The following is a 26,145-nucleotide window of genomic DNA, read 5'->3' as shown; positions in this document are numbered from 1 at the left end:
TTTTTCACAGTTTCTAAAACTCTACACCCAAACACAGGCATCTAATAAAATTGCAATACTCTGAAGTGAGATTTTTGTGTATAAGCTATATTTCATTCATGACATGAAAGGCAAATTAGAATTTCTGGTGCAGTAAACATGACATGCTTTTCAAATGTATTTGCTCCATAAGCAGGGGACTTATATAAAACAGTATATAATATTTAAGACAAAAGAAATTTACCTAAAAAGAGTCAAAGTCAACAAGAATGAGGAAATTGAAATAATATAATTTTCTTGTTGTTGCTGCAAATCCATAGTACCAGGAGTGGCCATTGCTTGCTTGTTAACACCCCCAGCACAAAAGACAGTGATGTAGAGGCCCTCCAGCTTTGGCCAGAGACAACTGGACACATTCCTACAACAGCATGCCTCCAGTTCAGACCTGACTGCTGTTTAATCTTATTACATCCCCAGCCTAGCTGGCTACAATTGTCCACAGGGAATAACAGTGCACAGCTGTAAAGACAAACATTTCTCCTTCATGATGTTCTGAATGATGCAAAAGTTGCAGAGTGGCATAAAATGCAGGTGAAGAAATGAAGACAGGTCCAAATAAAACCCTATGCAATCATGCCAAACTACAACATGATACAGATGGAATAATAGCTCTTGAATCCTTAATTCTGTTTTAGGAACTTATATAGAGCAACCTTTTATGTTTGAAGTGAATATCTCTGCTGATCAGATAAGCAAAGTTCTGTTCAGACGGCACTGAAAGTGCATTGTTTAACAGCAGTGCACAATTTCAGTCAGGAATGAAGCATCTCAAAATGTCACTCAGATCATTATTAAACATTACATTGTTTTTAACAAATTTAAAATTAACATTTAAAAAAAGTCTATTATTACATATTTATATTACCAAAATATAATCCACTTACAAGATTTTTCACAATTTTGGTCAATCCAAGATGTAAGGACAAATTTCATTCCAACAGCAGCCTTTGTCATACCTCTGATTTAGAGTGACACTTCAGCAGAGATACATGGCACTGCCAGGGATGGTAATGTGGGCTTAAGTGCTGCACTGTACATATTTCTCCACTTTTTCAGAAATGTTTCTCTGCAAATTCTCCACCTGCTTACGAAAGTCCTCCAGCTCTTTCATTTTCTTCTCTTTATTTAGGGCTGCATCTTGAATCCTTTTCTCCAAGTCTGAAATCAATGGAGAAAAGAGACATTTACATGTTGACAGATCTAAAATTGAATTAAATTGCTGAACGTCCAAAATCAAGCCTCAAGGATCGCTACAAGTACCGTACAATAGTTTGAAAATAAAATAAACATATTATTCACAATTATGGCATTTGGCAGATGATCTTTTTTTTACAGATGTCAGCCAATAGTTTAGCCCTAGAACTCTTATTGGTATAGCATATTATGCTTATGCTGGTTCTTTACTCATGTTACTGCCAATGTACCTTCAATTTGACTGAGTTTATCTTCAATGTCTTTTGCCAGATTTTCTGCTTCCAACTTTATGTTGTTCAAGCGCTCATTAGCAGCATCGTTAGCACCCTGGGTTTGGTTTTTCTCTGTCAGATTTTTAAACTGTTCCATTGCATCCATAAGGTCCTGAAAATATGACAACAATAACATGAAATCATAACATCAGATGCATACAACGGTTATCCTTATTCTCTCTGAATTTAGTAACTATATATTAGCCAACTTCTTGAAAAATCAATTGGGATGTCAAGTCCTGGGAAACAGATTCCTGCATAGTTCGACCTTTTCCTTATTCACTCACTTGATCCCACTCACTAATTAACTGCTAGGTCTTGTAGGTCACTCACAGCTGAGAGAATACCCCACTGTGTAGGATTGTGCCCCCCTCAGGATTTTCCCATGCTTGCTGTAAACCAGTTTAAAAGGAAACAACATCCAACTAGAGCAACTGACCTTGCTAGCGTCTGTGGCATCAGCTAATGCTGCATCAGCAGCAGCTTTTGCCTGTGCAGCCTGAGCCTGATTCATGGCAGTTTTATTCTTCAGGGCCTCAATTTCATCCAACAGCTGATTTGTCTCAGTTGTGCTTAAATTATCTTCAGTATTCTTTAGTTTGTCTGCACTCTGTTGGACAAGAAATGGAATAAAGAAGAATGATTCATTGTAACAAAAATACATTTTCAGTTAATTTGCTTTCCATGAAAAATTTGGGCATAGAAATAACCTGGTCAAGTTTTTGTTTTGTAACATTGTTGTTGTCTTCAGCCTTGCTTAAGTCCTGCTTGATTTTGTCTTGTAGCTGAGCAGCGTCATTTAGGTTCTTCTGGATCTCAGTGACATCTATCTGCTTAGTTTTGTTCCTGGTTTTCAAAAGTTTATTCATTCATTTATATGCATTTGCAACATCTTTTAATCTTTTTGGACATTAAATCAGTATAATGATCAACTCACAAGATTTCATCAGCCTTTTGTTTTAGTTCTTTAGCTAATTCAGCTTGGTCTTGGAATGGCTTCAGGTCCTCTTTAAAGTGTGTGAAATTGGCCAGGAGGATCTGGATATCCTGGATCATCTTCTTAATCTCATCTGGTGAGTTGGGCAGCTGTATGGCCAACACAGCAGAGGCCAGCATGTTGATGTCTTCTGGTTCCATTGAATCCGCTGGGGCACAAGGAGTATAGTGAAGTTTTCAGACATTTAGTACTAAATAAATTAATAATCATAATTACTTCTTAAAATTTAATGTGCAAGATTAGACCAAGAGAAACTATATTACATATAACATTAAAAGTGACATTCATTTTGTACATGCCATATTTTGTGGTTTACCTCATCTGTTATATTCAGAATATATAAGCAGTAATTGCATATAATATATGTAGTGGTCTACTGAGGATGCGCTTTACTTCAAGAAAAATCAAGGAAAAAATGCAGCATGTCCAGGAGAGCCAGAATATTAGCACACAACTTTACATAAAGTGCACTGTATCTATTTCAATCAAATACACTTTTTTTTTTTTCAAAATTCAGCAAATATTTTGTCATGGTTCACTGATTCTCCAGTCTTTTGTTTGGTGTTCATACTCAGCACTGGCTCTGTAAACGGAGAAAAATTATCTGTGTGGCTCAGCAAAAAAACACAACAATATTCCAGCCCATCCAAAACAGTGGAAAAACAGTGGTAGCTCAGTGTCGCTACCTTGGCAATGCACATGCATGAATTTTAGGGATCAGAGTTTTTGAAGGAGCACTAAAGTGAGTTTTCTTGTGTTTTTTTTTGTTCTTGATTTCAAATATCAACAGTCATCCTTCAGAACTGTATACAGCACCTTTAAATAGAGAGAACAAGGCTAGAAGAAAAAAGAAAATGTTACCTGTCAAGTATTCTCTAACACGAATGATGAGTTTTTTTGTGACATTCTTGTCCTTCTCAAATGTGTTCTTACTGATGGTGATTTTCTTCATCATGTCCTGTGCTTTGTCTTTGATGCTTTCACTCATATTTTTCACTTCTTTCATCTAAGAACAGAAATCAATTTAAGACATTTGCAGTAACTTAGAATTACACAGTAGAACTGCAGAGATACAATTACCATGGCTGGCAGCAAGGGACCTTACCAAGGTCAGAAAACAATACATGAGAAAGTATAATTAAAAAATATACAGATACAGTATTTTTGCAATGATTATGTAATACATAAGTGCAACGAGGTTAACCTGCCTTCACTTCTGCATCTGAGAGGTTCTGGAGCAGGTCCAATATGCCTTTCTCAGTTTTCTTTGCTGTGTCTAAAGCCTTCTCACTGACAGGAACACTTCCGGTACACGAAGGCCCACCACACGTCCCACACAAAGCACCACCACACTTTGCCTTTTCACACTCCACATCACCTGGTGCTCCACAGATCTGTGGGAGAATGAAAGATTTAAAAGACATGTCAGACACATGCTGGCTTCCTCCATGTGTCCATGACATAGAATATTGGAAATGTATAAAAAACATCATGAACATTTGTTAATATCAGTCTTTCTTTTTTGTCATCATGCATTTCATCATGGTAATTAATTTAAATTACTGTGAGCTGTACAATTTGTAGATGTTCAGTTGTCTATATATGGCTGATATAATCAGCACAGACAAACATAAATTCCACAGGAGTGACACAAAACCAACCAATAGCTTTAGGAGCATTTCATTAATGCTCTTGTGACTGAATGCCACCAAATATTCAAAGAGATGTTCCAACATTCATTAACTCATTGTCTGAATGAGTTATCTGATTCAGGGTTGCAGTGGGTCCAGAGCCTACCCGGAATCATTAGGTGCAAGGCAGGAACACACCCTGGAGGGGGTACCAGTCCTTCACAGGGCGACACACACTCTCACACATTCACTCACACCTATGGACACTTTGAGTCGCCAATCCACCGCCGTGTCTTTTTGGACTGTGGGAGGAAACCGGAGCACCTGGAGGAAACCCACGCAGACACAGGGAGAACACACCACACTCCTCACAGACAGTCACCTGGAGCAGGACTTGAACCCACAACCTCCAGATCCCTGGAGCTGTGTGACTGTGACACTACCTGCTGCACCACCATGCCGCCCTGATGTTCCAATTTTTAAAACTTAAAGGTGTCTATGATAATTATCACTGATGATAACTCAAGTTAATTAAAGTTAATTAAGGTTCATTCTTTTATATTTTGGTTTTTAATTTTAGTTACAAATGTAATGTCATATTATACATAATTCATTTTCTTTACATTTGACTCATCATACAATTTTTGAGATTTTAGACTCAATAAATATAAAATAATTTAATAACTATAAATTCGTCATAGTTGTTTTATCTGACCTCTTCATTGAGTTGAGCCACACTGAGTGCTTGGACCTTCTTGTTCAATACGTCCAAGGGCCTCTTTTCGCATTTGGCCAGTTCCTTCTTAGTGTCCTGCCGAATTTGTCTGGAGGAATCCAAGACGCCTTCAGCCTGCTTCACCCGCTCTTCGTCTTTCATGAAGTCAGAGTGAAGCTTTCGGATCTTCTCTAGTGTGTCTGAAACACAGTTACCACACATTATTTAACAGTGCTGAATGTGTATCCTCATTACTAATAACTTTTGAGATTTCAAATCTGAAGACTCACCATTCAGTGCTTTTAGATCTAGTTTTGGGCCTTCTTTCAGTTTCCTCTCCAAGTCCTTCACCAGCCTCTTGAACTCATATTGAATGTTATCAATGTCAGTGTTGAGCAGTGGAGACGGGTCTACAATGATTATGTTTGGATCAATGGTTTCTGCTAAGTTTCTGAAACACAAGGGAGGAAGCATTACATTCCAAATATATATACATATTTGGATTTTCTTGCAATATTATAACATTTATTTTATTAATAAAAATGCTAATATTTAATCCATACATATTCTATAATGTATAATGTATTAATACATGAGATAAACATTATACACTACAAATCCATTCAATTTTAAAATAAAGTATTATAGATTTAAAGTATCTTTTAAATGAATGAATAATTATTTTGATTTTTAGTTCCATAATTTATTCTAGATATTGAATTTAGACTTCCATTTACACATATCTTAAATATCTGAGTATTGTTTTAATATGCACCTGATTTGATTCAGGAGCTTTTCTATGTTGTCCAGCTCATTCTGATCAAGCCCCAGCATGTTGACCAAGTTCTTCAGCTTGTCATTCAATTCCTGCATGCGTTTCTGAAGGTGCTTCTCATTGGGGGTGGTCCCAGGATGAGGGATCAATGACAGCATCACTGAAGTAGTCTGTGTGATGTCAGTAATATTTTTTTCCCACAGCAGGAAACAGGTGTGGCAGGGCTCACAGGCAGGGAAGACTGGGTCATGCCCTGGCGCACACTCATCACAGAAAATACCACTGACACCTGCCCGGCATAAACACTCACCAGTGTAAGGGTCACAGCCTGGGTGGATAGTGCCCTCCATGTTGCAGTCACAGGCTTTAGGACAAAGGAAGGAAAAATAGCCATTTACATGATAAGTTGGTATGTTTTCCTTTTTACCTTTGGACACTACATTTTAGCTTGGTTTGAATGTGTTACAGAAGATTAAACAGGGTTGAATTAAGTAATATGTCTGATATTTAGTGCTCACTAGTCTATTCAACTTCCCTCTTAATCATGTATGTTGAGCAGTCTGATTTGCACAGACTTTTTATAATCAGTTCTTTAGACCTTGGAAATTGGACTGTCAACACAGCACTGGTTTCACACTGAATGAGTCCGAATTTGTCACTAAACTGTAACAATGAATACATTGTTTGTGAACTTTTTTCACATTATTCTATATTATATATTCTATACAAATACTGTTCAGTTTACTACTAAACATACACCGTGGAAAACAAGCACAAGATTTGAAGGGTAAAGAGGAAATATATTTTAGAAAGGTTTAGAGGATCCTAGAATGAAACATTCATAATTATTTCTTGGCTTAGAAGCAAATATTTCTTGTCAGAGGCAAACCCATATAAATGGCTCTTGACAATGCATTAATTGAAATGTCCATCTACAGCAACTCTCCAAAGAACCCATTGTATGACCTTGTAAATCAATAGTTCGCAGTGACTTCACATTTAAATGCCAAAGAATAATGTTCTGTACTGTAAAGCCACATACATATGCACTGGATGTCTGGGTTTCCAAAGTGATTCTCTGCACATTTGTTGCACTGTTTGCCACCATATTCCCGTTCACATGGACACTGGCCTGTGATCTTTATATGAGAATACAAACACAGCAATTTACATTCATTTGTTCCGACATCACAAATTTAGATATTTTACAATGTTAAGACCTTTGTTCTTCTTTTGTATTTCTGAATTTATGTGGGGACTCATCAAAAACTTTTACATAGTCTTTAAGTTCATGCAGCTTGAGTGAATACCATTATTAAAACAGGGTATTAAGAAACCAAATAGTGAAAAACTCTGATATTAATTAAATGCTTAAAAAATTGTACTTGCAAATTGTTATATTGCATATTATATTAAAAATATATTGTATTACATTTAAGAAAGTATGCAAAATACTTTTGTTAGTGGTCTTACACTTTTGGGGCCCTATATGTCTAGACAATTTATTGACAATACAGTTTAGCTTTGAGCAGCTGGAAAAAGAGAGTCACCTTGTCACACAGGTTGCTGAGAGAGTGTTGAGAGTTACAAGCACAGGGCTGACAGCCTGATTGCAAGTTCCAGTGTCCATCCTTACACTGATCACACCGCACTCCCTCTACACCCGCACGACACGGACACTGCCCGGTCACTGCATTACATATACATGACCCACCCGGAGGACATCTCACCAGCTCTGTCCCCAGCTGATCACAAGAACACTCTATGAACATGAGAAAACAAATACAGAGTCTGGTAACATCATTCAACCCTCTGCTAAAGTCTTAGTAAATACTACGAATGATTCAGTAATTAGTATTAAACTTATGTTTTAATGAGCTGTTAAAGGGTTAAAAAAACATAATATTTGTCTAAAACATATAACACAACTTGATAAACACAGCTGTGTGTGTGTCTACAGTTTTTAAATGTGCGTATCTAAGTTTAAAGTTTCTACACTTTTCCAATGGTCCACATGTCAGAAAACATAATATCAAACTACACAGCCCTGTGGGAAAAATCTAAAAACTGTAATATCCTTCCCTTTAATCATTCATTATATCACAGGATTAGTAATTAGTTTCTGCTGAATAATATTAAATAAGACCTACACTGAATAACCAAATAATATATTTTTAATGGTTAGCCACAGTGGGTAGAAGTAGTCATTAACTGTAATGGTCTGTTCTATAGTTCATCCATGCTCTGTACCTCGGCAGTCCTGATGCAGAGCGTTGCCATAGTAACCAGGTCTACAGGTCTGACAATAGGGCCCATGAGTGTTGTGTAAGCAGCGGAGACACTCGCCAGTCACAGCATCACACGCCTCCCCATCTCGAGGGTCAATATTATTATTGCAGGGACATTCCTTACATCTTTCTCCTGGCAATATTAGGTTACCATAGTAACCAGGAGTGCATGCCTCACAGCGTATGCCTGTGAAAAGATGATTGGAAATGAATTGTCTTCATTCCTCTACTTCTTCAATGCCTGTTAGTTAATAGTGATGCAGCATCATTAAATAACCCATCAGTCATTTTCTCAGATGATACATCTTTATGTTATCAAACAGCCATATATACTGACACCTAGTAACCAAAATCTATCAGAGATTTATTTACTAATCCTATACGTTTGGCTGCCCCCATTTGGGAGTCCTGCTCCATGTCACATTAAATGGTTCATTCAAAAGCTTCAGATTTCAAATATAAATTAAATGTAGAAAAATGACTCATTACACATTTAAAACACTGAGAGAGCTGAGGTGAAAAAGCATACCTTGATGTCCAGTCTCACATTCACAGATTGGGACTAAAGCATTTGGATCTTTGCTGCAGGTACGGGCAAAGAAACGTCCACTGCCTTTCACGTCAGGACACTGACATGGCAGGCAGGTCTCTCTAGAGACAGGGTCACCAAAGTAACCCTCCACACACCTGCAGTACAACAGAGAACACTAATTACCACAAAACAAATTGCATTTAAAAATTAGATAACTACCATAGATCTGAAGATGCATGTTTATGGTACTATTTGAATCAGCTGAAAGTTAGGGACCACATTTGATCTATAATTTAATGAAAGAGGAAATCTACATTCATCTACATTCAGTCATTCCAAGTGGTCTTAGGCGAAATGCTTTTTGGTTCACAGTGAATTGTTCACAGTGGTGGTGATAAGAATCCAAAAATCTAAAGCAATTGATGTCTTTAAGAACTACATTACATAAAGGAATTACACAACTAGTTAAAACCATATTGCCTGAGAAAAGTCCTGAGACAGCCTGAAACATATTTTTATATAAATCTATGCTGGAGAGGTTTTGTAAGGCAAAAGTTTATCCAAAGCAAAATACAACTGCTTTAATAAGAACTTGGGAAGTTATGCAAAACGTGAAATTATTTTTAAAAATATGCTCATTTTTAATTGTTGTCAGGAACACGTTTAAAAAGTTAGGACGGGGACAACAGAATATTGTTAATGCTGAAAAAACACATGATGAAACATCCATCCATCCATCCATTATCTGTAATCGCTTATCCAATTTAGGGTCGCGGAGGGTCCAGAGCCTACCTGGAATCATCGGGCGCAAGGCGGGAATACACCCTGGAGGGGACGCCAGACCTTCCATGGTGAAACAACTCAAAACTAATTATATTATTGGTCAAAAGATTAGTAAAATGTTGGGGCATGAAATGCACATTTATCTGTGCCAGTTTCACATGCATATGGACATCTGGATCACTGCTTGAAATCACAAATATTAAATTAGAGTCCATTTATTTCTCTGTAATTAACCTTTTCCCATATGACAACTCTTAATAATATTACATCTTAATTACTGAATTATGCAAATTCAGTTATTTGAAATTATGGAAATTTCAACTCTTTGAAATTTTGGTGAAATTCCCTTTTATAACCACATCTCACTCGTACCTTTCACAGTGGGGCCCAGTTGAATGCTCTTTACAGTTTAGACACACTCCAGTGACAGAATCACAGAGGTCGGAAAGTCCATTACACTGACAGCGTTTGCAGTTGGGAAAACCATAGTATCCAGGCAGACACCGGTCACAGCGCTGGCCTGTAATCTCATTATGGCAGGGGCATTGTCCAGTTCTAGAGTCACACATCTCTGCTCTGGAGCCAGAAGGCTCACAGTTACATGCTGGGATGGATAAAAGGGATTAACAGTCACTGATGAGACATATAAATGGCACCTTTAAGAACATCAAGGTTGATTTACACAGCTTTAAAATTGAAAGTCTTAATTTAATCCTCCATCATGGAGTGTCTCAGTAGAGCCATTAATCATTTATACATTTAAACGTTTCCTTTCTTCTCCTGAGAGTTTCTCTGTGTTATAATAGCTGTGTTTAACACTTACGTGAGCAGCCATTTGGCCCAAAGCCATAAGTCATTGGGGCACAAGTGTCACAGCAGCGTCCAATCACACTGGGTTTACAGTCACATTGGCCACCAAATTTACTGCAGGATGAGCTAAAAGACCCTAAAGGATTACATCTGCAAGCTGAAGAAAAACGCACAGAAAGAAAAGTGTAGGTAATTCACCATCAGACTTCATTAGGCTTTTGCTCATTTTATTTTGCAATTATCAAAGTGTATATTCTCCTTTAATACAGAGACACCTTAACAAATTAGTGGGAAAATTTGGTCCTGGAGGATGTGTTTTCTTTAAACACCTCTGATTAAACTATTGAGATAATAACCAGTTGCTTAGGCATTGTTACTATATCAGAGCAGAAAAAACAGCTTGGACCTGACTCAGTTGTCCACCTGTCTCATTTCTTATGACTGACATCATTATGCATTTCAGTACATTCAAAATATAGTTATGAACCTTTTTATTTATAAGTATATATTTCTAATGTTGTTCAGTGGCTATTTTATGAATATTTTGGTATTTTAGTATTTAATATCAGTCTACAGACACTTTTCATTTCATTTATATTCTTAAACGTTAATAGGAGTTATATAACTAATTAATATGTTATTCAAAATTCATATGACTTGTAGTAGCAAGAGTTGAAGATATCAAGGAGAATAAAGGGTACTCACGAATGGCACCGTTATGAATAAAAGCCGACATGCTGCCAACCAGTTGCTCACACACCTCGGGCAAAGTGTGTTCTCCTGCCTGTGAAACCAGCTCCACACACTGATACTGCTGGTACTGAGCCAGGGCGTCCCCAGAGCAGAAACTTGGAAGAGACTCTATCTTTGGAATGAGTCCCATCTGAAACATGATCATTTTCAGAAGAATAAAAAAATGTTTAATGTTCCCTGGCACATTAAATTTAAATGTCTGTTTCTTATCATTTATTAAAATAATGGTCACTGGAGGTGGGAATCTGAAAAAGCTTACAGAGTCAATCCGAATGTGTGATCGGCAGTAAGGGTCAGGATTGGACCGCTTCTCAAAAGTGATGTCCACATAATACCGCACACCAGTACTGAGACACACCGAAGGATCAAAAGTGGCTGCCCTACATGAGGCAGATATCAACAAATAATCATTACAAAAAAAGTATCAGGGTGCCAATGTAAAAACACAGTAGGGGATGAAGTTCTGATCATTTTTCTGTAATTAAAATATGAACTGTTCTATGACTTCAGAGGCACACTTTCTCACCTACGAGTGCTGGAAAGTACAACAGTTTTCTCTGAAGGATCATTTGGACAGTTTTCGTCATATGGTCCTAAAGGTACGACTTTTGCAGTAGCTCTCCAGTCATCTGTGGACTACACACATAAAGCAAAGGTCATGTTACAATTATTGTAATAAATATATTTTCATTATTTGATTTTCTTGCATAAATATTTATAGGTTCACCATTGACATTTATGTGTTGAGGTAAATCGAATACAAACCTCTGGCTCATAGCGAATAACTATGTGGTAGTTAAGGTTTAATGGGATATTGGTGACAATAAATCTGAGCCCAGCTCCATCTTGAACTCTCACAAATCCCAGTCCAGTCCACAACACAGGAGCATCTGGAGAATGAGGTCGTAATATAATCTGATGAGATGATCCTGGCTGCAGGGAAATACTTCTCTGGGAAAAGAAATGTTGCATTCAGTTTGCTGTCTATAAAACAGACTAGAAATGATATAAAATTCTAATTATACCTGGTCTTGCCTTCTTTTCCGAGCTCGTCGTCTCTCACGAGTCACTACTACAAATTTCCCATCACTAAATGTGAAGTCATAACCTCTGCTTCTGAAGTACTCATCACATCTAGGCAGAGTGGGAGGTTCTGTAGTTGGGGGTCCTGGGGTACAGTAAAAATGTGGAGGAGGCTTGGTTGTGGTGAGTTCTAGTGGAGCAGGAAGAGCAGTGGGTTTCACCTGGAAAACATATAATCACACACAAGCATTTTATTTATATAGAAGTAAAGCCGGGCAGCGCAGCAGGTAGTGTCGCAGTTGTGCAGCTCCAGGGACCTGGAAGTTGTGGGTTCAAGTCCCACTTGGGGTTACTGTGTGTGAGGAATTTGGTGTATTCTCCCTGTGTCTTTCCTCCGCTTGCATGTCCACGTTGGTGGGTGGATTGGTGACTCAAAGAGTCTGTAGATGTGAGTGAGTGTGTGTATCGCCTTGTGAAGTACAGGCACCCCCTCCAGGGTGTGTTCCTGTCTTGCGCCCAATAATTTCGGCTAGTCTCCGGACCCACCGCAACAGTGAACTGAATAAGCGGTTACAGACAATGAATGAATGAATAAGTAAAGCCTGCTTTTGTAAAATTACGTCGACAGGAAGCACATTCTGGAGCTGCGCGGCCTTTGAGGCAGAAAGACCATAATTGGTTACCAACAAACAGTTAGGGATGAAAGTGATTGATTAAAATACCGTGGCATAAAGCTCCACCTAGGCCCCTGGTGTTCGTGCTGCTTTGACTGTCAGAAATTTCTAAGGAACACACTACCACTGCTCCACAACCCAGTGCTGGAGGATATTACAATCCTTCTTTCCATGGTTTGGCAATTAACAAAGTGATCTTTTAAACTGTTTCATACATATTATGAAAATCATACAGTCCTGGGGTGGCACAACTGAACATCTGCAATTTAAAGTGGCTTATTCAATAATTATAAAGAGTGTTTACAAATGTTTATTTTCTCTGCAAGAACTTTACTATTAAACTTATATTTCACAGTTGGTAGCTTTAATGACATTTGAGAAAAGAAGGCATTCACAAACACAGAAGCACTGTCATCTTCCATCATGGTCACTCACCAGGTAAGAGGAACACTTAGTGTCCAGAGGAGCTGCATTTTCAGCCTCATACAAATAGAAGTCCAGAGGAGCCAGGAAGTATCCAGGCGCAGGCTCAGAACAGCTGAGTCCAATCATATTAGCTCTGCATTGACACTGACCATTTACAGAGGAGCACCTGAACATATTTCCATACATAAACATGACACTGCAGTTTTCAAATGACAAGTGTAATATAAGAAGCAGTCTATTAGTAAATTGCTAGCTTACTCAATACTGAAAGCTCCTCCTATATCACAGTCACAAGGTAAGCATCCATATACTGTGTTTCCTAAGCCCCAGTAGCCAGGCTAAAAAAATATACATAAAATTGAAATGAAATCAAGTGTAATATGATGTTTTTATGGAAGGGCTTAAGTCACAACAATGGATTTGTTAAACTTACTAAACACTGATCACACTCTGGTCCAAGGGCGAAGTTTTCACAGATGCACTGGCCTGTGGTTTGGTCACATGGAGAGCTGGGTTTGGTTCCCAAAAAATTACACTGGCATCCTGGACAGTTTCATGAGACCAAAGAAAAGCATTATCCACAAACAAACTGCAGAAAAAGGTCTTGTAAGTCCCAAACTGTACTTTCTCTGCAACACACACTTAAAAATGTGAAAAGTGTTCAATCATATGGAAACGCTTAAGGTTAACAGTAAAAACATCAGTGCCTGGACTATGTCAGCAGAATATACTGGATTGAGTATTGGAGGGAAAATCTTAGTAGTATAGCCTCTGAAACTTAAAGCAATGTTTAGCTGAACTGGACCAGTGTAACAAACATGGGATATTCCAGTCATGTACTGAAGTTTAATGAAGAACTTAAAGCATCTCTAAATTATTATTAACTAAGTTATCCGCAAAGTCTGTTGGCAATATTAAAATATGTGTTTATAGCACTGATATTAATGGCAGACACCTTTTGCAAGGTAAACTGATTGATTTTTGGTAGTATAGTATGTAGTTAATTAATTAGGTCAAGTTTTTAATTACTTGGACGTGTTTTTAAGACTCTGAATCGATTTGTTCTGGCCATAAGTTTTTGTAGTTGCTTTCCTTTATAATTTGAAAAGAAAATCAATGCACTTATATCATAGACTGTTGAACGTGTTTTTGAATTTATATCTGCACTAGATACATCCAGATTTATTATGGAAGCCCATGGCCAGACACCTACCCATTGACATCCAATGTTGTGTATCTCTAGTCAACAGTTTTTCCCCTTTCTTTTCTATGTATGGAGAAATTATTGTCTGTGATAATCAATCATGTACTGTAGATGTGCCATATAAAGACTAGAATGAAAATGGCTAGAGTTCTCCTTTAATTATATGTCTAAGGATGACTTATTACACGCAGTAACCAACTCCCATATTTCTTTGGTATTGTGCCTTGGACAAAACAGCAAAATCTCTCTTACTCTGGCAGCCACTGTTTTCTTCATGGCTGAGACCATAGAAGCCTAACTTGCACCGATCACAGCGTTCACCCTCTACGTTCTGCTTGCACACACAGTGCCCAGTCACTGGATCACACAGCCCACAATCCACAGACCCCGCTGGATCACAGGAGCAAGCTGCAGACCAAGGCAAATACAGCAGGGTCATGTGTAAACAAAACCTTGGGTAAGTCTGTTTTAGGCCTGTAAAACCTCTACAATGAGACATTTTCTAAACACACTCACGTATACAGGCTGCAGGGTCTTCTACAGAGGGTCTCTGGGGGTCTCTGTAGAAGCGTGGCTGACACTGCTCACACTGTGCACCAACCCTGTTGTTTCTGCAGTCATCACACACACCACCACTGACCTGTCCGGTGGCCATGTAACGCTCCAAGTCAAAGTGACACTTCTCTGAGTGACCATTGCAGTTACACTCTGTAAAAAATGAAAAACCTAGGTATTATACACACATTCATAATGTCATATTTCATTTCTAAATATAGTTCTGTAAAGCATTTTACAAATCTTCTGTAGTCTGAGGTTTATCTATTAATTGAATGATCTCATAATAAATTAATATCAAAAGTTTATATAAACTGGAGCGCTTGTTTAAAGACTTGTAATGGATATTCATCCTTTCATCTTCTCAAGTCTAGATCATAGTAACACATTCATTCATTCTTTATGTCATTTATATGGTCATGATGGGTTCAGCAGGGTGTGCTAGGCAGAAACACATCATTGACATGGGCACCAGTCCATCACAGGGCATTACACACATACCCAGTCACTAACACACTCACAGCAGTGTATGATTTCTCATATCCATTCATGTGTGTCTGGACTGTTGGAGGAAAACATAATGAATGAATGAATACATACATACATAGATACATACATAAATACGTACTTAGATCATTATTACTATTATAAATGTGTGATTATCCGGAGTGCTCTAGACGTTACTGTGTTTAGAACCGAGTTTACTTTTGCAGACATGTGGGTCAGAGTGTCCTGCCGGCCTCCAGGGGGCGTCATTGTAAAAGTCTTGGCATTTCTCACAGTTGTCCCCAGCGGTGTTGTGTTGACACACACAGCGCCCATGAACCTGTCATGAGACACCCGTTTTACTCTTTATGTTCAAATAGAAAAGAAAATACATAAATATATATATATATATATTGTTGCCAACAAAAGGCTCCTTTTTATTTTTGTAAATATTCCCATGTACCGTCGACTGGTGTGGCAAATTGTGGGAATACTGAATATTTCAAAGTGTTCCGAAGCCAGTCTCAAACTGACATATTCAGACAACCAGGGTTTCCACATCTTACATAAACTTTAAAAACCCACTCTATTAACTCGCAGGGTGGGGCTTTGGAGCTGACGGCAAGTGGCAGAGGAGTGGGTGGCGATAAATGCGTAAAAGACAGTCTCACCAAAAAGCCACCATTTTATCCATTAATATGTAATGTTCTTTACAATATTTTGAAAGACTAAGTCAATATATTGTAAGATTATCTCATTATTTTGATATAGCACATCCTAAATATTCCAAACCAAATAACCAGCAATATATTCAATCAACACTAAATACACACTCAATATTCAGTTATATACTCATATACAGAGACAGTGGGGTGTAGGCACTCTTACTGTACCAAGTCGATTAATCTTAGAAAGAATAATAGAATACATTTAAGTGTAGTTTAAAGTGACTGAAATTTAAAGAGACTAAAATGTAAAGGGACTTAGTGATATTGTCCATTACAGAGAAATTATATTCTTCATTACACCAATAAAACCTTTACTATGTGAAATATATCCTGATTGACTTAGTATCTTTAAAAAATAAGATAGTATCTCAAAACATTGACATACTATCTCAATATATTGACTTAATATCTCAAAATAATGAGATACGACCATCTCATCTTATAGCTGTAAGAGGTCAAGCCATACCGCCGGCCACCAGCAGGGGGCCGGGGCGGCGCAGTGAGGGAGTAGCTGGGAGCAGCTCTTAGAACTCCAGTTCCCAGAAGCCTTAGCACTAATTAGTGCTAATCAGGCACACCTGCAGGGTCCTGTATAAAAGGCTCACACAAACCTTACTCGGTGCTGCTCCTTTGTAGAGGGGCAAAAGGAGAACGGAAAGAAAAGAGAGAAAAAGAAAGTAAAGTTGAAACAAAGGAAAGTAATTATAGACTAAGATAATTGGTGTTGAAAGAAGAGTTCAGCTTCTTATGATTTAAGTTTATTTATTAACACAAACAAAAGAAAGAGAGAAAAAAACACTTTTTAGTGTTAAGTGTGTTTCCAGCCCAGTGGCTGAGGATTATTTTGTGTTGGTTTAGTTATCAGTATTTCCCTTTGTTTGAGCGCACCATTTTTGGCTTCTCCTTTGTTTGCCGTTCCTGCTTTTTTTCTCACTGCCTTTTGAGTTGGTTTTCCATGTGCTTTGGCACTCCTCATGTATAGCAGTATTAAAGTGTAGCTCCCTGAGTTACTGATTCGAATCCAGATTCAGATACATTAACACCGAATGTACACAAGCACATTCGCTACGCTGCATGCTGTGTTATATATTAGTTCACATTCACTAGTTACCTGCAAAAAATAAATAAACCTAGAGCTCTGCTCTTGGATCCACCCACCCTTCCTGTAACAATAGCCTCTTGAAATACTGAGATAGCAACTTACATATTAATGAAAATATGTTTTATATTTTATATGGTGAAAACCCGCTTCCAAACTATGCCAGTTTAAATCATTAGGAAATTTGCCCTCTTTGAAAAAACTCATAACTGTTATTGTGATGAAAATGTGAGTTTATATGGGATTTTGTTAAGCAGGGATTTTAAATATAACATATACCTTATGTACTAAACATTCTGATGCAGCTGAGATAACCAAATATCCACACATTCACAGTCATGGGAAAAAAAAATTTGGTCACCCTTACCATGCCAGGCTCACTGTAGACATCTCCACGACTGCTATACATAGGCATACACTGACTGGCATGGCCATAACAGAAGCAGCTCCCTCTGACCACCATCTCATAGAGAGCATAGTAGTATTTATCCTCAGGATGCCTCCTTCTCCGACCCAGCAAGTTATCACCCAGAGTGAAGAGTCGAGTGAAGTTCACCCGCAAGTTAGTCATGGTGATGAGCTCTAACAGCAGAGGGAACCCACATATCTTACATTCTTTCTGGATACATTTGTAAACTGCACATCCACCATAATTTGTGTACATTCCACAAATGCTATTATTAGTAAATTACAAATGCATTCAATTGCCTCAAATTATAACAAAGATTTAAATTAGCTACTGCTCATCTCTTTAAAACACAAACACTAGATCAGTACATTATGCTTTAGTTCACCATGTGCCCATTAGTGTGCTCCGGATTCTGCATATGAGAAGACTTCAGCTCATGCAAGTTGGAAATGTACAGTATCAATATTTAATCTATGCTAGAGTATGCCCTGGAGCACCAAGAAAACTTTAAAAAGAGCCTTTTGACCATTTTTAAGTCTTCAATAAAAGTTAAGTTGAAAAGCAAACCTTGAATGGTGGGATCATATGGATCATCAATGTTAAAGTTGGGGTCCAGTGCTTTTAGCACCACCTGCAAGAAATCCACAGTATTCAAACCATGCAATCACATATGAGCTAAATTTTGATGAGAGTCAGAGGCTGAAGTTTTTGAGGTTTTACTTCTCCATCAGTTGAGGGTTCAGGTCCAGAGTAGCGGCTGTCGCAGATGAGGTCATCGATACTCTCCGCCTGGCCTCGAGAAACCCCGGGGAAGTCATTAGCACAGTCGGCAGCGAAGTATCGAAACACCTTCCAAGTGCGCCCAAAATCTTTAGACCTCTCCACCAGCATTGCAGCTGGTCTGAAACTCTGCCCAGCAACAGTCCAGAATATTGTGGAGTTAGTCTCAAGTGAAAGATCATAATGTTGAAGACTGACTGTAAAATGACTCCTTTTTAAAAAACTGAATGTACCTTGAAGGTCAGGACTAAATGGCTAAACTGAAATACAGTCTCGAGGTCCAGTTGAATGCTGACTCGCTGCACACCTGAAGTTTGAGAGAGAATTTCATGTTTTAAGTCAGTAGATTAACCATTGTTTAATCATTAACCTAAATCTGTACTTATGTAGTTGGTTATCCAGAGGAGGTAGAAACAAGTCAGTCTTACTTAGTTTGACATATCATTAAAAAAAAAAGTTAGGTTTCTTCAAGGTACCTTTTTGAAATGACTTATATCAATATAGAATCAATATAGAACCAAGAACTTCTGTTGAAGTTGTTAAACCACAAAAACATAAAAAATGTCTTTTGTCTTTAAGTACATATTATATACTTTTGTTTAATTTAAATAAATTTGTGTGGAAAATATTTATTTACATGTTAAAATTTTACATGTATCTATTTCTTGTAGTGTATAAATTAATTCTGCTTTGCTGGTTTAGCCTGGGTTGCTTTGTTGCTAATCACACCATTAATGTTTGATTTTTAGCCTTTACATTTTAGACCAAAATCATTCTAAGGCTAGATGAAATCTCTGAAATACCTATGATAATAAATACTGACATGCTTCTGCAGTTCTATGGGGAATTCAATACCTTTTTGATTAATGTCTTCTATACTTTTCATTAATATTTTAAACTTTAATATGGAACAAAGAAATACATACATTTCATAAGTTAAGATAATTATGCTATTGTTCAAAATGTTTGTCGTCATTTGTCACATTACTAAATGTTATTTATTAGTATGTTATGCCGTGGCAAGTGAAATGAATACAAAAATTTCAAGGAACAAACTATTTGTCACGACATTATTATGAACAATGAGTTGATTACTTTGTTCCGTTCGTGTTCTAAATCTTCTTACATTTTACATCATTCAGTAAAAATAGCAGTGATACCAGTCTTTGGTATCAGCTATATTAACATAAGACTCACCATTCTCAGACTGCCACCATCTCATCTTGCGTTCAGGTTCAAAAGTGGTGATGGCATTCTCTATTTGGTGGCTGTAGCGGTTGTTGTAGTGGTTGTAAGGTCTCCTTGAGTCACAGCTGAAGCATTTCTGTTCATTCTGTAGAAAATGTAAACATACATTTTAATAGCTTTTATATTAATGTTTATCTATCACTGATAATATAAAGATGAACACATGTTTCTTTCTCCAAAATAAACTGACATAATATTAAAAAGAAGCGGGAAGCCTATCTTGAATGCAGCATGAACTAACATGGAAAATATGGGGCACTGTGATACAGATACAAACACTCAGAGATACACATCATTTCATGAGTAGACATGTGAGGACAAGACCTGTTCAATTCCAAACTAATCCCATTAAAATAGCTGCTATATTAACACAGAGGAATGCACACTCCATTTGGCATCCTATATCTGTCACTGGTTGTTATTGGAGCAAACTGCTTTTGACACTCCAGGCCAACAAAAATAGAGCAAACACAAAATAAGTCCAGGGAGACACACCTAACATTCCACGTGTATCACCTGTGAGAGGTGAAGAGGACCAGGGGTGAGGATTGAAACAGGCGTAAATTAGTCTTTAGGGAGAGGAGGAGTAAGGACCTATAACACTGGCAGATCAGAACATGTCTGCTGTATGCATCCACGGGGCTAGCCATAGTGCCAGAGTGCTATCAGTCTGCACTGAGCCAAAATAGCTTCCTCTGTCTCTTTTATCTATCCAGACTGCTCTGCTGACAAGTGCCAGCTTCGTGATGGGATTTTATTCTGGAAAGGTTAGGTCACAGTGGGCTTTGTGTTTTTTTTTTTTTATAAAGCACTGGCTTATGTCAAAAGCAAAAGGCCTGGACTCACTGCAGGGAAAAGGGGCACCATGTAGCCAAAATCCCCAAAGCAGCATAGCATGCTGTGCCTCGCCTCAAGGCACAACAATAAAGGCATGGGGCAATAACTTAGGAATCTGTCAAAGAGTGGAAAAAAATACTTTTCTAAGTAGTTTAAATGTATAATTGTAGAAGGCAGCACTGCAATATATCCTCTGAGTAATCAGTCCATTGTCTGTACTTTAACCCATAAAGCATTTTGGTGAACGTTACATTCCTTGTGCTTCAAAGCCAGTTTGTATTTATTGAAAAAAAAAAAAGAAACTGCACTGAATTTTAGAAAGGAATACATGCATTCAATTTCTTACAAATGTGAACATAATTTTACACCAATTACATTTTGTGTTTCATTTTACTTTTGGCTATAATTGTTTTAATTTTATATATTTAATCCATGTGGAAATTCTGGACACTTTTGGATTAAAGCACGTAAATCATATATTCCTTGCATTTTGCATTTTTGTTATTTTAAATAAATAGATTTATAAAGGCATATACATTTAACTTTCAGAATGTGCCAGATAGAGCGGCACGGTGGTGCAGCAGGTAAGTGTCGCAGTCACACAGCTCCAGGGACCTCGAGGTTGAGGGTTCAAGTCCTGCTCCGGGTGACTGTCTGTGAGGAGTTTGGTGTGTTCCTGCTCTAGTTTCCTCCCATGGTCCAAAAACACACTATGGTAGGTGGATTGTCAAGTGTGAGTGTGTGAATGAATGTGTGAGTGTATGTCATCCTCCGAAGGACTAGTATTTCCACCTTGTGCCCAGTGATTCTGGGTAGGCTCTGGACCCACCGTGACCCTGAACTGTGGTTACAGACAATCAATGAAATGAATTTATTATTAACCTTTACAATATTTTCACAATGTTGTGATTTCATCTTTTGTCCAAATTGCAACACAAACTGTGTGTGTGTGTGTAAAATGTAATGCACAAAGGCCAGATAGATCCAGAGTGTTGCAAACTGACCTCCAAGTATCCCAGGATGCAGTAATTCTGTGGTCCATTTAGACCACAGGTAGATGAGGCGGAGAGCTGGGCAGCACGGCCCACCATAAGATCTCCTAGACTGGGGTGACACGAGCCCCCTTCACAGCTCTGCTGAAGATGAACAGGAACCAGCAAAACTGCCAAAGAGGATGAATAGATACATCTAGTTCATTCAGGGACTGCAAAGCAATATGGTTCTTCATCTCTCTTGTGAGTTGTACTGTACCGGAAGGAGCTATAAATTAAAAAGGATCACTTTTTAAAAATATTGATTACTCATTTTTAATGGTATAAATATACGTATTGCTCTTTCAGGAAAAGCACAGAGAGCACAGTTCCTTTGTCAATAAAACTAAAATCTGATCCTCTCAATTTACACATCGTTACAACTAAAAACAATTCTCAAATTCAGAAGAGGGCAAGTGCTAGCAAGAAGATAAAAAATAACCATCTGAGTTCGGCAAGTGATCACATGTTTGTGCTTATGAGGCATTCAGAGATAATTTCTCTGTCAGCTTCTAGCAAAGTCAGAACAAATAGAAGTACACTCACAGAGGAGCAGGAGTGCAGATATCTCCTCTCGGGCCATTGCTGCTCTGAAAAACATGGGCTGAGGGGAGGAATGGTAAAGAAAAGATGAACTGAGAAAATATATTGCTTGCACTCTGTTTTCACATACTCCTCTATCCATATGCTGCTTTCACAGACAAATTTGATGCATCTGTACACAGTCTGTACACAGGACTTGGCTTGACTATGTTCTTGGTATATCAAAAGGTTTTTTTTTAATATGATTTTGTCTGTGGTCCTTTGTTTGACCATTTAATGACCAATATTATTTATCCGTATTTATTTTGAACAATCATTTGCTTCTTCCTATATTTAATATTTAATAACAGTATTCCCCTTTTCTTTGATTATTTCTGAGATATGAGGTTACATTTTTCTTGGTTATTATCTGCATTTCTCCAGGTCTACACCAAAGCTTTATGCTTTTTGTTAAACCAAGAGGAATGTCTCCAGAAAGACAGTGGCCTCAAGCCATCCAAGTCAAGTCATCCAAAGCGTGCAAGCCTGCGGGTTCTGCAGGAAACAAGCAGCAGCCTTCGACTGAAAAAAATGATGCACTGCTTAGACAGCTCTGCTTTGCACGTGCTGAAGAATCTGAAAACAGATCGATACTGTTTAGACATTTCCACACTGTCTGCAAGACCCGAGAGTGGAGAAACTCAAAGACTGGAAAAATCTTTTATTCTGCTGGATATCACATATTTGCATCATTATAAAATGTGACAGGCAGGTTAAAAATCATCTCCTGCAAATGTATTCCCAAGAACCGATACAACCTGCATGTGTAGAACCTATAAAACAACAACAACAACAACAACAACAACAACAAAACAGAAAAGGACTAAGACTAAATTGTGTGCACATTCATGACCTCTTTGCCATTCACAAATTCAATGCAAGTCCCACCTCACACTGGCCATTACTACAGTTCTGAAAGAAGATGGGTAATCTGATATTATTTTCTCCAGTAAAACATGCTTCAAGTTTAGGCTTACAGCCATTGAGAAACGAACAAATCATCATGGAATTGCCCTAATATACTTTGTAACCAACTATATGATAACAGAATATAGGACAGGCATTTAAATAGACATTTAAAACTAAAGAAAGCTTTGACATGTAAAATGTGGAAGATAATAATTGATCTATTTGTATTAATTCTAAGTACATTTCTGACATCACCAAAATAGTCCAAAATTGTTACCCTACACTACCCTCCTAAATTCATAAATAAACTCTATAATATTGTGCACTACATAGTGAGTAATGTATAATGTAGGGAATAGTGAGAAGTGAAAAATTTAGAACAAAGAGAGTGCCATAAATTGTCCAGATCTTCAGTTATGTATTCAATTCTAATCATGATTCAGACTCTCATGTCAATATGAGGCTTTTGCATTTTTTCCTTTTTTCACAAATGCTAAAAATGTGTTGATTTTACTTTTCACTTTTTTACATTTATTTTTAAAAATTAAAACACTCTGGTCAGCTAGATACATTCTGTACAAGTACTAGTCTGTTCTAAGCTTATTGGTGATAATAACGAATAATTTTTAACTGCGTTATAAAATGCTTTAACAGAAACTGTTCACTGTTCATGTAATCACCAAGTGAAAGTGGTACCTAATTATGAATAACAAATTAAGTGAAACATGGTCTGTATAACTTTTCAAGTGCTGTTGTTATGGCCTTGGATTGCCAGTCCAAGAAATATACACCCTCTGAATCCCCAAAACCTTGACTACACAACCTCGTACTCTCACACTACAGAAAGCAGATTTCCATGACCTAACAACTTACATTCTACAATCATGCAAAAATCTTCCTCTTGAGTCATGCTCTGCTAAACCTCATTCCTCATTCCGCAAAAACTAATTCCTAACTCATTAATCTAAAAAATAAATATAATCATTACAACACAAACAGATATTTATCACTTTACAGGATCTTCACAGAGCCTGAAATTGGAGCAGTCTACTAAGAAGGTTAAGAAGAACTTCACTGTAACAGTGGAGAAACACTGATCCTCCAGGGCCTAAGCACATTTCTTGTATTTACAGGGCCACAGTGCAAGTTTAGAAGACAGACTGTGTAGTTATTATTGCTATGAAGAACATATAAATACATATACAGTACCACAATCAATGGAAGCAGCTGCTGTGAGAGTTTGGAAGAACCTGGAGGAATTTTATTACCTAACAAACAAGAGTGCAAGCCTAAGCTGATTATCTGTGGTCTCTATTCCCCAGACTGCACTGCATCACCATCAGTCATCTATAATCAATGTAACCACAAAGGCTGAGGATTACTTTGGCAAATCCTTGTCAGGCATTTCAGTAAGCAGTTTCGTACACAAATGCCAGTTAAAACTTTACTGTGCCAAAGGAAACCTTATGTTAACAGTTGAAGCATCTGTAATGGACAGTTGCACAGTGGAAATATGTATTGTGGTCATACAAATTAATATTACAGTTCTTTTTGGGGTGAAATGCATGCTGTCTTATGGAATAAAAACAAAAAGAAGGGAATTGTTCAAAGGAAAAAAATCCAAAAGCAAAATTTTGTCATGCTATGTGATTGCGTCAAATGTAACATTAACATTAATGCTAAAACTAATTCAACAATATACCCTTGCCTCAACATGACATCTTTTCCAAGGATGCTCATGTATTTGTTCAACAAAATAATGCAAACCCACAGTCTACAAGCATTTCAAAGGCATGGCTATGGAAGAAGAGGTTGTAAGTGCTGCACTGTAGCTCCAAACAGTCCCCAATAAAGGAAGTGTGATGCATTTTGAAGCCCAAAATGTCACAACCAAGAACCTGTATGCTGTACATAGGAGTAATGGGATATAATTACACATGAAATGCTCCATAACATGGTGACAGGAATACTTAAACGTTTAAAGTTCGTCAAATGACAAAAATGTTGAAAAAAAAACCCAAAACATTCACGAGGTACATCATGTTATATGCTGTTGATTCTCAACTGCACACAGAATGAGTACAAAACACAGAATAAAGCTTGGTTCACTTCAATGTTTGCAGTATTACATATCAGCGTAACTGTCTGATATACAGTGTGCAGTGGAAGTTATAAGCGTTAGGTGAGATTCTGTTGTAGCCAAAGAGTGAAAGTTTCATCATGTCACTTACATTCTAAATAAAGCAGATGATGTTCCTGTTCAAGGTTGGAGTGTAGTTTTCCATGCAGAAAAAAAAAGTTGAAGTTTTAGAAGTATTGCACTGCCTAGCAAAGTCTCTCTCCCCAGTGTGTAGGTGTAGCGGGCAGCAGTGGATCATGCAGTAACAACTGTGAAAGGTGAAGCATGTAAAGACACACCTGAACACCCAAGAGTAGGTGAGCGTGAGTGTGTGAGAAAGAGAGGAGGGAGAGGAGCCGCAGGGCTCTGTGGTAAAAAGGATTATGTTGCATACAGAGCTGATTTATGATTGTCGTGCTGGAGAGTATGCAGCACAGTATGAGAGAAAGGATGGAGAGGTAAGACATTGAGGGAAGATTCACAAGCCCTGCCCCCACCACTCTCTTCTATGCACTAGTATTAGTTAACAAGCAGGAAAATGTAAAACAGTGTAGCTTCATCATTCATCAGATTTAGTCATCAGTTTATTTATTCATCTATTTATACTCTTCAATTCCTGCTTAATCACATTCTGTATTAACAAGTGGTATATGCTATGTCATGGTGTGTGTGTGTGTGAGAGAGAATGTGAGTAAGGGAGTGAGTGAGCAAGTGAATGAGAGCGATAGAGAGAAGTAGGAACCAAAATAAAGATTGCACAGTGGAAGTGACACAGCTTCCCTGATTCTTAGTTATTTAGGTTGTTTTTCTGTTGTATTGGGGTTTGTTATTTATTGTTGTTCTGGTTGTTTTGTTCTGTTATTTGTGTTTATGTCTGTTTTCTCTCTTTGGTTTTATCTGCCCTTGAATTGTTTTATGTCTCCCATAAACTCACCTCCAGTATTTTGCAGAGGGAGAAGTCAGTTTGTGCTTATCAGAGTGGTTAGAATGAGGAAACCAAAATAAAATGTATTTGCAATGGGCAGCCTGTTGCCTGATTCAGAGCCATTATCAGAGCCATGACAGTACTGTTCAGGTATTACCTTAATAAAGTATCCATCTAGTCAAAGTTCTTTACAAAGTTAGGATTTGTCCTAGACCCATTGTGTGTTCTTCCAACTTCACAAATAACTCACATATCCCATTTCCAAAAAACGGTTCTCTAAAAGTCAACTGCAGCAAGGTTCTTTAGAGAACGTTGAGTGGT

The 26,145-nt window shown here is 37.7% G+C and overlaps 1 protein-coding gene across 1 annotated transcript; it reads right to left on the bottom strand.

Annotated features, from left to right (window-relative positions):
* Positions 1–153: 153 nt before the first annotated feature.
* On the bottom strand, positions 154–25,134 carry lamb4 (laminin, beta 4). Its single transcript, XM_066667874.1, has 35 exons — positions 25,012–25,134; positions 21,836–21,893; positions 21,263–21,420; positions 19,371–19,506; positions 18,407–18,480; positions 18,114–18,302; positions 17,961–18,024; positions 17,352–17,566; positions 15,377–15,497; positions 14,633–14,824; positions 14,369–14,524; positions 13,346–13,455; positions 13,171–13,250; positions 12,922–13,078; positions 11,815–12,033; positions 11,555–11,740; positions 11,316–11,425; positions 11,049–11,169; positions 10,742–10,919; positions 10,050–10,193; positions 9,599–9,830; positions 8,441–8,598; positions 7,874–8,098; positions 7,174–7,385; positions 6,666–6,762; positions 5,624–5,987; positions 5,139–5,299; positions 4,849–5,048; positions 3,711–3,896; positions 3,364–3,508; positions 2,443–2,650; positions 2,216–2,351; positions 1,945–2,115; positions 1,464–1,617; positions 154–1,197 (listed from the first exon to the last, which is right to left on the bottom strand). The coding sequence occupies exons 2-35, from the start codon at positions 21,888–21,890 to the stop codon at positions 1,058–1,060; spliced, it is 5,454 nt and encodes a 1,817-aa protein (XP_066523971.1). The 5' UTR covers positions 21,891–21,893; positions 25,012–25,134; the 3' UTR covers positions 154–1,057.
* Between the last annotated feature and the right edge of the window lie 1,011 nt (positions 25,135–26,145).

The sequence above is a fragment of the Hoplias malabaricus genome, chromosome 4 (assembly GCF_029633855.1).
Source record: "Hoplias malabaricus isolate fHopMal1 chromosome 4, fHopMal1.hap1, whole genome shotgun sequence".
NCBI classification, from domain to species: Eukaryota; Metazoa; Chordata; class Actinopteri; order Characiformes; family Erythrinidae; genus Hoplias; species Hoplias malabaricus.
Note: the sequence above shows the minus strand (reverse complement) of the source record. Positions and strands in the feature narration are given on the sequence as shown.